We start from the raw sequence: 12880 nt of genomic DNA, 5'->3' as shown, positions 1-12880 counted from the left end.
ACATTTTCAAGGATTTGCAACAAATGTTTGGTTTCCTGGTCTGGTTTTAGAAATGCAGGGGTCGACATGACCAGAAGTTGCAGAAAGATATCTAAATACTGGCCCAATCTAGAGGTTAGGGAATCTACCCTATTTACTATAGGCCTACCCAGTGGGTTTTTACTATCCTTATGTATTTTCGGGAAAAAATATATTACCAGGGTGCGGCATGAAGTGGGATTCAAATATTCTGCATCTTTTTTTACATAAAATATTTTTCTTAATTCCTTTCCTAATTAATTGTGATAGATCATCTTTATATTGTCTCACTTAATTGGAACTGAGTAAGATGTACGTATTTGTTTCTCTCATTAATCTCTCCATCTTCTGCTTATAATAGGCTTTAGACATCAACACGGTCCCTCCCTCTTTATCTACAGGCCTATCACCTCTTTCTTATCCTCTAGGGATTTTATACCTTTTCTAATATATTCTGGATCATTAACGTTCCTAATTTTCATTTTTTACAAGTCATTACTTACCATATTTTTAAAAACTTCTGTAAATTTATTGTCAGAGGCAGGGGGATTGAATATGGACTTATTCCATAATCCTGTATCCGACATAACATTCTGTATAGCCCTTTCATTAGTTTTAGTTAAAAAATACTTTTTCATATCAAGTTTTCTCATATATTTCTGGATATTAACGTAGGTCTCAAATGTATTTAAATTCTTTGTGGGAGCATATTTTAACCCTTTATCTAAAACCTTAATTTCATTACTATTTAAATGATCTGTTAATGATTTCGAAAGGTGATGAAATGAGTCTCCTTTCCTTCATGGACAGGTGGAATCAGAATAATAATAAACATAGTACTGTCCTGGAAATGTGATAAATATAGCATGGTGTTCCTGTACATAGAAATGTATGCGCAGGAGGGAGAGATTCACACTGGGAATTACAGCAAACCCATGGACAGGAATGGCTAGATAGTGATTGATAGCTGCCATCACAAACCATGGTTGTTGAATATACCTAGGGGACAATTTGTAAAGTTAAGAAGAAATTTTACTAAGAAAGAGGAATTCATAACACAGGCAGCCCAATTTGGAGAGAAGTTTCTGCAGAAGGGTTATGAAGAAACATTTATTAAGAAAGAATTTGAAGCAGTTAAGAATATGGAGAGAAATTATTTGTTAGTGAAAAAAGAGAAACCAGTGGGTATTAATAAAGGAGATGAATTTAGGATATTATTGGGATATAATATACAAAAGAATAAAATTGAGAATATAATTAAAAAGCATTGGGGTATTTTGTTCAGAGATAAGATCCTTGGGGGGGTACTTCCCCCTCTCCCTGCATTTGTATATAACAAGGTCCCTAGTCTTATACATACAGTCTAGGCATATACTAGCCCCAGGTGTATTGGATCCCCCTGTGAGGGGAGTTGGAACTCTGACATCTTTTCTAACTGGTTTTTACTCATGTGGTAGGTGTTTGGCGTGTAGAACCACAAAAGGTAATAATATTAAGAAGCGGAAGGAATTTATCACCACAGCCACAGGGAGAACACATACGATCAAAGATTTTATCACATGTACTTCAGAAGGGGTTGTTTATGTGTTGGATGCCCTTGCAAGCTCCAGTATGTGGGTCGTCCTTCGAGGCCACTGCTGGTAAGAGTACGCAAACACATAAACAATATTAGAAAGGGAATGAAAGAACACAGTGTGTCCAAACATTTTAAGGAGGTACATGGCAGGAACCCTAAAGGTTTAAAATTTTTGGGGGTGGAAAATGTCAACCGTCATTTGGGAGGAGGCAACTATATAAGAACCCTTAGTAAGCGTAAGTCATTCTGGGTGTATGAGACCAAGATCTTAGCACCCAGGGGTCTCAACGTGGACTTTGACCTTAACTGCTTCATCAATAATGGTTAACAGTGATCGTTATTGATTGGGTGGTATTGAAGAATGAAAGCTGGATGTATAATAAATAAAGATTTTATGGACTGTACTAGAAATAGGAGCAATTAGTATGATAGATTTTATTCAGTAGTAATACAATTTAATAGGGATGCCTTATACCATTAATTTCCAAATACATTCATTAATACATTAGAAATAGGACTAGTGCATAGTAAATGGGGTATCCCATAATAAGAATATATATTGGTGTCTCATGGTTGGAACCTGGTGATAAGATACATGCTAGGTGACATCATGTGATACACTGAGAGTAGGAATAATACGTTTTGTGATGGAGCAAACCCAGTGCTAATTAAATACTTTATATAGTTTATATTTTTATTTTAATAAATATAATAATAATTTTATTTAAATGTAATGTATTGTGCATGGATCAAGTCATTAATAAAATGTTTTGCTGTATAATTTAGCTCGTGTATACAAAATAATCACCAGTCATACAAGTAAGGGTTATAATGTAAGTAGAAGTGGTATTATTTATATATTTTACTACAGTTATTTTTTGTTCAGATTGTGATTGGGTGGTTACAGCGGCTGTCTGGATTAGTGAGGCGGGAAGTTTATTGCATAATAATGGAATATAAATGTGGGTAGGAGCAGATGTAGTATTACCTTTGTTTTGATTTGGATAAATGACACTTCTGTGGTCCACGGTAAGTGGGTGTGTCTGTATACACTCCAGACTGTCTGGGTGAAGCCTGGGAGGTTGCTATGGTAACACTGAGCTATTCAAGAGCTTGGGTGAGGTGGCCCGCCCATCTATTGAGAAAGCTCAATCAGAGGGCAATACACATGTAGAGGGGAAGAGCCGAGCCCATGACGCCATGCAGCCATAGTGGTGAGCAGGCAGACGTGTTTGTATGTGTACAGAGCCAGTTTTTATTGAATATCCTGTAAGTGTATTTTATTTGGGGCATTTTAATAAATGTTGCAAATGTAGAGCACTATGTATCCTCTACTTATTGTTACATGAATGTGGAGCCATATCCTATAAGGAATAATGAGCAATAACACTGGTGTGGAGGAAGGAGAGAAACAGTGGGGCAGTATATATGAGAGATCTTTTTTGCGATCTACCGGGGAGGCTACTGATTTGGAAGTGGATACAGAGTAGCTGGTCAGATGTGGAAGAGATGAGACCATAGCTAAAAGAAAGAAAGGAATTGTTTCCGAGTCTACCTGACTCGTGTATGAGGTGAGCAGGTATAACGGCATATGATGGTGTGCACATAATATCATTATCTGCAGAAGACACGAAGAACACAGTGGTGGATGATATATGAATTGAGAAATCACAATAATTGAGAAGTCACAATAATTCAACGCAGAAAAGTTTTTTTCATATATATGAAGTTTAATAGAACACATTATTATATAGATTGATTTATGTTTAATACATTTTGATATCACTGGATATATCTTTTTTTTACATGATAGATTAATAGCACTGCACTTATATTGTATTAATTTTGGTGGTATTTGATAACCTCTATGATTTTTATTTTTTGCGCTATAAACAAAAAGGAGTGACCATTCTGAAAAAAAAAAACATTTTTTTTAACTTTTTGCCATAATAAGTATCCAAAAAATACAATTTAATTTTCTTCATCAGTTTAGGCCAATATGTATTCTTCTACATATTTTTGTTAAAAAAATCATAATAAGCGTATATTGATTGGTTTGCACAATAGTTATAGCGTCTACAAAGTAGGGGATATATTTATGGCATTTTTATTATTTATGTATTTTTTACTAGTAATGGTGGCGATCTGTGATTTTTATTGGAACTGCGACATTGAGGCGGACAGATCGGACACTTTTAACACTTTTTGGGACCAGTGACATTTATACAGCAATCAGAGCTAAAAATAGCCACTGATTACTGTATAAATGTCACTGGCAGGGAAGGGGCTAACACTAGGCGGCAATCAAGGGGTTAAGTGTTCCCTAGGGAGGTGTTTCTAACTGTGGTAGTGTACTGACTGGAGGAGGAGAGAGATCACTGTTCCTGATCACTCGGAAAAGCAGATCTCTCTCTACTCCCTTGTCAAAACGGGGATCTGTCTGTTTACATTGACAGATCCCTGTTCTGGTTCTCTGAGGAGTGATTGCGGGTGGCCAGTGGACATCGCGGCCGCTGGCTACGTGCATCGGCTCCAGCATTGCGCCATGGGCACGCGCACCCCCTGCGCCAACGTACACCTACAATTTGCGTAGCCACACCAACCTGCTGCAGTATAATAATGGCAGCTGGTCGGCAAGCGGTTAACAGGGCACACCATATATATTTTTCTGAATAAAATACACGCTGCTTTTTATTAGATAGTGATTTTTTTTGTAGATTACAGTTTGACAGCTGGTTGGATATATGAAGAAACCAGGGAAAAATGTGTAACTTTTGCCAACAAGCAAGGTGATGCACTAGTAATGATCCACTCTCACCTGTGCTTGGGCTTAAATATTTGGGGATGTCCCACCTGTTACCTGCCTCTTTGCATTTTTTTAGGGTCTGGACCAATTTTGGTTTTTATTGAAAATTATTATTGTTTAAAGCAACTAATGTTGGAGATGCTGATTTGCTCGGGCAGGTGCTATTGCTGCTGGTTTCTTTCCACATTCGGGTCTTTGTTCTTGCCCCCCCCCCTTCATCTAGCCTGGGGTAAATGCAACCTTGTCTATATCTATATATGTTGGATGACATATACTTTGTTATTTATTCAGGATGTTTATATTTTGTTTTGAGAACACTATTCTAGATAGTAATACATGTATGGCTCCTGAAAAGAGTGGACTACGTCCAAGAAGCGCGTTAAGCCTTCACTTCTGGGTTGGAACATTTGATGATGGAGATCCATTAGCCCCTTATTTGAAACTGTATGATACGAGTGTATTATTTCATTATATATATATTTTTTTTTTTTATTTTGTAAATTTTTTGAAAAATGAGTGACCTTACACTCATTATGTGATAAAAGCAATAAAAGAAGATATGTATTTTAAAATAGAAGTGTTGTGCTTCAAAATCACATTTAAAATACAATTTTATTTTCTGTTTAGGTTGTTATAATAGGAATATGTGTAACACAATTAAAATGATTATCTATCTATCTACCCATCATGGATTGTATCTATAGCCTTTTTGTTTTTTGTTCTGGTTAAAGTAGGGAATGGTTAGAACCTCTGTTAGGATTCATTTGCTTTGCATCCGCTGGGAAGATTCACCCACTCTATTTGTTTCTGGGGCAATGCATAATGAGAAATCCAAAATTATAGAGCTGCCACCAAAAATGAGATGAGTAACACATGTTCTAGTTCACTTTGGAGAGATTCCCTCTAATTTCCTGTTTTGTCCTTGGGACATGAAATGAGGGAAAATATTCCCAATGGGACAGAGATAGCAAAGGAAAAACTGACAGGTATTTTAAACATTTCATACTTTACTCAAAACTAAAAAACTAACAAAAATTAGGTCTAAGAAACACTTTGAGTAGTAAATGTGTTCAGAAGAAATGCTACCAGAAGCTTCTTACAGAAAGAAATACAAAATCTGGATTTTAAGTGCTAATATGAATGTTATTTTTAATTTTTTCAGGAAAAGCAACGATTTCTGACTGACGTCTTACATGAGGTGATGTTGCTGGATGGGTTGGCCAGTTCGCATCCAGTTTCTCAGGAAGTGCTAAAAGCCACAGATATAGATCGAGTGTTTGACTGGATTGCATATAAAAAGGTAGGAAGAGATAAGTTCATGAAAGTTTAAAATTCTAACTGTATACAGACTGCTGAAGTATAATGAAAAACCTGTTTCTTTATAAATTTTGCTTTCCAGTGATTACAAAATTAAATAAAGGAGACTTTGGGGTTGATTTACCAAAGGCAAATAGGCTGTTCATTTGCAAGGGAATTTTCTCTCAGCTTAGTGAATGTGATGAACATTCACTTCGCAAAGACCCAATTATGTGCAGGGCAATATATAAATATATTTCTCTCATATATATATATATATATATATATATATATACACACACACACACACACACACACACACACACACACACACACGCACACACACACACACACACACACACATCAATAGATAGATATTTGTTTGCACATGATTGGAGAGCTTTACCTCATTCACTAAGAGAATAACACATTTTTCACAAGTAAATCAACACCTTTGAGTTAATATTTATTTAAGTGACATTCTCCTAGTGAAGATTTTTTTTTTTCAATGAAAGATACTGTATATTGTGTTATGTAATATTTAGTCACAATGTTATAGCAACAGGGCTAGCAGAGAAATCAGTTACTGCTAGATTCATAACAAGTATAAATGAAGCACTGGATTCCACTAATCTGCAGTTCATAATTGAAGGGGGTAAATCAGATTCATACAAGGTGCAGTGGCTTCAGAGAGGCTACACTCAACAAAAGCAAGGTACTCCTCTGAAAAAAAAGGTATAAGAGTCCAAAATATTTTAATATCGGTACTATTCCATAACCTGTAAACATAGCACGCTAATGCCCCGTACACACACGGTCGGATTTTCCGACGGAAAATGTGTGATAGGACCTTGTTGTCGGACATTCCGACCGTGTGTGGGCTCCATCACACATTTTCCATCGGAATTTCCGACACACAAAGTTTGAGAGCTTGCTATAAAATTTTCTGACAACAAAATCCGTTGTCGGAAATTCCGATCGTGTGTACACAAATCCGACGCACAAAGTGCCACGCATGCTCAGAATAAATTAAGAGACGAAAGCTATTGGCTACTGCCCCATTTATAGTCCCGATGTACGTGTTTTACATCACCGCGTTCAGAACGATTGGATTTTCCGACAACTTTGTGTGACCGTGTGTATGCAAGACAAGTTTGAGCCAACATCCGTCGGAAAAAATCCATGGATTTTGTTGTCGGAATGTCCGATCAATGTCCGACCGTGTGTACAGGGCATTATGCTTATTGGGGGCCTAGAAATCTCCCCACTCTTTATGGCTATAAAACAGATACAGAAATAGTTGTAAATTATATGAACTCCTATAGTGGTTCAAATCATATTAAAATTCATCAGCTTGTACTGTTTCTAAGTATTTTAATAAAACAAGTTAAACTCAGTATAGATGGCAAACTCTTACAAAAACTATTAGGCTATAACTGATTGTAAATTTAGAAATAAACCCAATGGTTTTAGCAATTAAATGCATTGGGAGTTACTTCCAACACATGTTATTGCTAAACCATTGTGTTTATTTTAAGTTCTACAAATAGAAAGCCCATTTGTGTTATGGGTGTGTTAGCTTTAATACTTGCAAGCTGGCGTAACAGGTGTATATGGTGTTTTTTCTTAGACATCAAAGTCATTAGAAAAATAACTCTGAAACTCTGAACTCTGAAATGTTTGCAAGTCTAGAAAGCACTGTTTTGTGTTTAGGAGGAATTTCATAGACATTACAGCTCAAATTAACATAGCATATAAAATTATTACACAAGCTGTTTTGTAATTTAATATTAATAAAACATTTCTTTCCATTTTAAGTCACTGTCATTTTCTAAAATTGTTCAAAAAGTTCAATGTAATATGGCAACCTGGAGACATTATGTGCACTACTGGTGTATGGAACAACCCCAGAATTGTAAAATTCCCTGCTTGTGTGATTGGCTCACTGCTTTTCTCAAACATTTGCACTAGCATACAAGTAAAAATTTAGGTACCCATGCAATAGGAATTTCATGCATGGTAAGATACTTCTTAACAATTAAGAAAATTCCTTACTTATAAAGGAATGCAGACAGCAACTTACTTCAATAAAAAAAAGTGCAACAAGTGAAAATGCACTAGAACTTTATAACAGTGTAGGGACATTGTAGGATCCCCAGGTATTACTTTAATGAAAGTTACAGATATAAAAATATTGAAACTACATTATTATGCTTCTTTGAGATTTAATGATTACATTTATATATACTTAGCAAAATAATAAAAAAAAAAAAAAATTCTTTAACCACTTCAATACATAGCATTTTCACCCCTTTCCTGCCCCGGCCAATTTTCAGCATTGTGACATTTTGAATAACAATTGCGCAGCCATGCAACACTGTACCCAAATTATTTTTTCCCCACAAATAGAGCTTTCTTTTTGTAGTATTTTATCACCTCTGCTGTTTTTATTTTTTGCGCTATAAACAAAAAAAGAGCGACAAGTTTGAAAAAAACACAATATTTAACTTTTTGCTATAATAAATAATAAAAAAAAAAAAAAACACTTTTTTCCTCAGTTTAGGCTGATATGTATTCTTCTACATATTTTTGGTAAAAAAAATTGCAATAAGCATATATTGATTGGTTTGTGCAAAAGTTATAGCGCCTAGAAAATTGGTTATTGATTTATGACATTTTTATTATTATTTTATTTTTTACTAGTAATGGCAGTGATCTGGATTTTTATCATGATTGTGACATTATGGCGGACAGATTGGACACTTTTGACAATATTTTGGGACCATTGACATTTATACAGCGATCAGTGCTATAAAAATGCACTGATTACTGTATAAATGTCCCTGGCAGGGAAGGAGTTAACACTAGGGGGCGATCAAGGGGTTAAATGTGTTACCTAGGGAGGGATTCTGTGGGGTGATGGGACTGACTAGGGGAGGAGACCGATCGGTGTTCCTATATACTAGGAACACACAATCTGTCTCCTCTCCCCTGACAGGACGTGGATCTGTGTGTTTACACACACAGATCCACATTCCTGCTCTGTCATGAGTGATTGTGGGTGTCTAGCGGACATTGTGGCCGCCGGCACACACATCGGCTCCTTCGTGATGCCCCTATACTGCCCCCTATACCGCCGGGAAGCTGAGGACGTCATATGATGCCCACCCAGGATGGGAGATCCCATCTGTGGATGTCATATGGCAATGGGCAGGATGTGAAGTGATTAAAGCACCAGAAAACAGTTACATGCACAGTTGAAATATGGTACATATGCATACCTGCCTAGGTTTTTATGATTATGTTAAGCCATCTTAGCCAAGTTGGTGACCTCATTTTTTAAGGTAGAAATGTATTGTTATTGAACAATACAAAAGAATATTGGTATTGTACATATTCAAATATGTCTCATATACATGTATAAACATACATATTTTGTATTAGTAGTTACAGAAGTGTAAATAAAGAGAACATAAAAAATAAATTCCTATCAGCTGTTACAATATCCATTACGTGTCAAATATAGTAGTATCCATATGCGTGTTATATTCATTCAACCCTATATAGCCTGTATATTTGTAAGGTAATAATAAAGGATAACCTTACTTTCATCTACAACTTTGTCACCATTGTGCACACAGGTGATTTAAAAATGAAGATAAAGCAACACGTAGTGAGATTATTAGTTCACTTCTCATGTAAGCATATAACTATTTAATGACATAATTTTCTGAAGTAATAGATCACTAATTTAATGCTAAAGCAGGGCATACAGTATGAAATCTTTTTTCTTTAATCACAGCTGCTGGCAGTGATCGAAAAAACAAATCACGGGCTGGTTGTACTGAAGTTAATCGATCGACTTTAGTACAAAAAAGGTGCCCAAAGATGGATCGAAATTCATTGGTTCTTGCTGAACCAGCCAAATTTCAATCAAATTATGACTGGCTTAACTCTCCCTCTCTCAATTTATGTTTAACTGTTTAACTGTGCAGAGGGTTAGACAGGAAAATTGCAGAACTTATATTCTAAATCTGCCTGAAAGTTTGCTTTTACCCTATGACTGCCAAGGATGTGTTTCATACATCATGTGTGTACCTTCCTTGGATAACCAATAACATATGGAATACATCAAAGTAAAAGTTCACAGCTGAAACAGGAACCACAAGCTTGTTTTACATTTAAATGGAGACCTCTGTGCATTCAGTAGAAATGATCACACCTACTACACCTCCTTCCGTCTGCCTTGCTGCTGGAGTAAGGTAGGGCTCTGATGGAAAGAAGGGACTCTGTGATGGGGGATGTGCAGTTTGTACTCTGATGTATAGGGGGCCTCTGATGGGAAGGTTGGGGCTTCTGATGTGATGGGGGGACTCTGATATGAGTGGCTCTAACATGTTGGAGGGGTGATTCTGACATGATGGGGAAAACACTGATGTTAAGAGAGCCTTCTGAAGTTAATTTAATCAAGGTGGTTGTGTGCATCATCCAAGACTCAAGTTTCACATTGGTGGTAAGTGCATAATCTCAAAGGGGTGCTTTGAGATTATGCATACTATTAAAGAATGTTGTGAATGAAATAAGGTTGAAAAACACTGCTTTAATCTAATAAATACAGAAGATCATTGCTAAGGGTTAAACTGGGAGATGGGGGAGGAAAAGTAAATGGGAATGACTGCATTTCAGAACATAGTAATAGAGTAAACATTCATGGCCCATTTGCCTTTTCCCTTATGGCTTAAGAAACAATTGAGTAATATCCGTGATACTTTTTTTTACTGCTTGGACCTTGATGAAGGGGGCACACCTCAAAAGCTTGTCCTGAAAAATTGTTTGTTAGAGCAAATAAAAAAGTATCACTAACAGTACTCAATTGTTTTTGATGCAAGTGCACTAATACAGCTACAATCACTTCAAACCCTTATGGCTTTGTCATTTTTTATGAGTAAATAGTATGATTTCAATTATTTGATTTTTTTACTAAATACATAGATAATCATTTAAGGAATATTGTTAAATAAACTGTAGTTTTCAGTTGACTTTGTGTGTTAAGTATTCAGGCACTCATGAAACAGAACTGAAATCCAGAGACTGCACGTGCAAAGACTATAACAAATTATACTCAGTGTGAATGCCTATTGTTCAGTAATCAGACTGTAGATTTCTGAACTTTAGCAATCAACATAGACTACCTAAGATGATTAGAGATTGACTTTATACAGTTACAAAAAAAAAAAAAAATGTCACAAAATGGGTTTCAGTTCTATCTGTAAAACGGGTAGGCTAAACAGGAAGGTTTTTTGTTTTGTTTTTGTTATTAGGAAATTTATTGCAAATTTTCAACAATGGAGTTTGAGATTATATATATATATATATATATATATATATATATATATATATATATATATATATATATATATATATATATTATATATATTTTAATATAACTTTTCATGTGCCAACACTGAAGAAATGACACTTTGCTACAATGTAAAGTAGTGAGTGTACAGCTTGTATAACAGTGTACATTTGCTGTCCCCTCAAAATAACTCAACACACAGCCATTAAAGTCTAAACCGCTGGCAACAAAAGCGAGTACACCCCTAAGTGAAAATGTCTAAATTGGGCCCAAAGTGTCAACATTTTGTGAGGCCACCATTATTTTCCAGCACTGCCTTAACCCTCTTGGGCATGGAGTTCACCAGAGCTTCACAGGTTGCCACTGGACATCTCTTCCACTCCTCCATGACAACATCACAGAGCTGGTGGATGTTAGAGACCTTGTGCTCCTTCACCTTGCATTTGAGGATGCCCCACAGATGCTCAATAGGGTTTAGTTCTGGAGACGTGCTTGGCCAGTCCATCACCTTTACCCTCTGCTTCTTTATCAAGGCAGTGGTCATCTTGGAGGTGTGTTTGGGGTGTTATCATGTTGGAATACTGTCCTGTGGCCCAGAAGGGAGGGGATCATGCTCTGCTTCAGTATGTCACAGTACATGTTGACATTCATGGTTTCCTCAATGAACTGTAGCTCCCCAGTGCAGCACTCATGCAGCCCCAGACCATGACACTCCCACCACCATGCTTGACTGTAGGCAAGACACACTTGTTTTTGTACTCCTCACCTGGTTGCTGCCACACATGCTTGACACCATCTGAACCAAATAAGTTTATCTTGGTCTCATGACACCATAGGACATGGTTCCAGAAATCCATGCCCTTAGTCTGCTTGTGTTCAGCAAACTGTTTGCAGGCTTTCTTGTGCATCATCTTTAGAAGAGGCTTCCTTCTGGGATGGAAACCATGCAAACCAATTTGATGCAGCATGCAGTGTATGGTTTCAGCACTGACAGGCTGATCCTCCACCCCTTCAACCTCTGTAGCAATGCTGGCAGCACTCTATTCCCCAAAGACAACCTCTGGATATGATACTGAGCACATGCACTCAACTTCTTTGGTCGACCATGGCGAGGTCTGTTCTGAGTGGAACCTGTCCTGTTAAACCGCTGTGTGGTCTTGGCCACCATGCTGCAGCTCAGTTTCAGGGTCTTGGCAATTTTCTTATAGCCTAGGCCATCTTTATGTAGAGCAACAATTCTTTTTTTTTTAGATCCTCAGGGATTTCTTTGCCATGAGGTGTCATGTTGAACTTCCAGTGACCAGTATGAGAGAGTGAGAGTGATAACACTGAATTTAACACACCTGCTCCCCATTCACACCTGAGACCTTGTAACACTAATGGGTCACATGACACTGGAGAGGGAAAATGGCTAATTGGGCACAATTTGGACATTTTCACTTAGGGGTGTACTCACTTTTGTTGCCAGCAGTTTAGACATTAATGGCTGTGTGTTGCGTTATTTTGAGGGGACAGCAAATTTACACTGTTATACTAGTTGTACACTCACTACTTTACATTGTAGCAAAGTGTAATTTATTCAGTGTCGCATGAAAAGATATAATAAAATATTTACAAAAATGTGAGGGGTGTACTCAGCCCTAATGCATAAAAAAAAAAAAAACTATGCAAGCAGTTTTATATGGTAGGTATTCCAGTTAAAAATTATATAGTTTACAAATTCATTAATTGATGTTTTACAATGTATAATACTTATTATATTGTGTTAATTTTTTTGCAATATTTGCAGTGCTAAATTGTTTCTAGAATTAGAACATATATAGCT

At 36.6% G+C, this 12880-nt stretch overlaps 1 protein-coding gene across 1 annotated transcript in view; it reads left to right on the top strand.

Annotated features, from left to right (window-relative positions):
- TRHDE (thyrotropin releasing hormone degrading enzyme) overlaps nucleotides 1–12880 on the top strand; it is a 1580966-nt gene that overhangs the window by 820621 nt on the left and 747465 nt on the right. The window contains exon 6 of the mRNA XM_073620033.1: nucleotides 5563–5700. Within this exon, the coding sequence (XP_073476134.1) occupies nucleotides 5563–5700 (138 nt within the window). The remainder of the gene's footprint in view (nucleotides 1–5562; nucleotides 5701–12880) is intronic.

Source organism: Aquarana catesbeiana, linkage group LG03, assembly GCF_042186555.1.
Source record: "Aquarana catesbeiana isolate 2022-GZ linkage group LG03, ASM4218655v1, whole genome shotgun sequence".
NCBI classification, from domain to species: domain Eukaryota; kingdom Metazoa; phylum Chordata; class Amphibia; order Anura; family Ranidae; genus Aquarana; species Aquarana catesbeiana.
The sequence above is the reverse complement of the archived record's forward strand: the minus strand, read 5'-3'. Positions and strand labels throughout refer to the sequence as shown.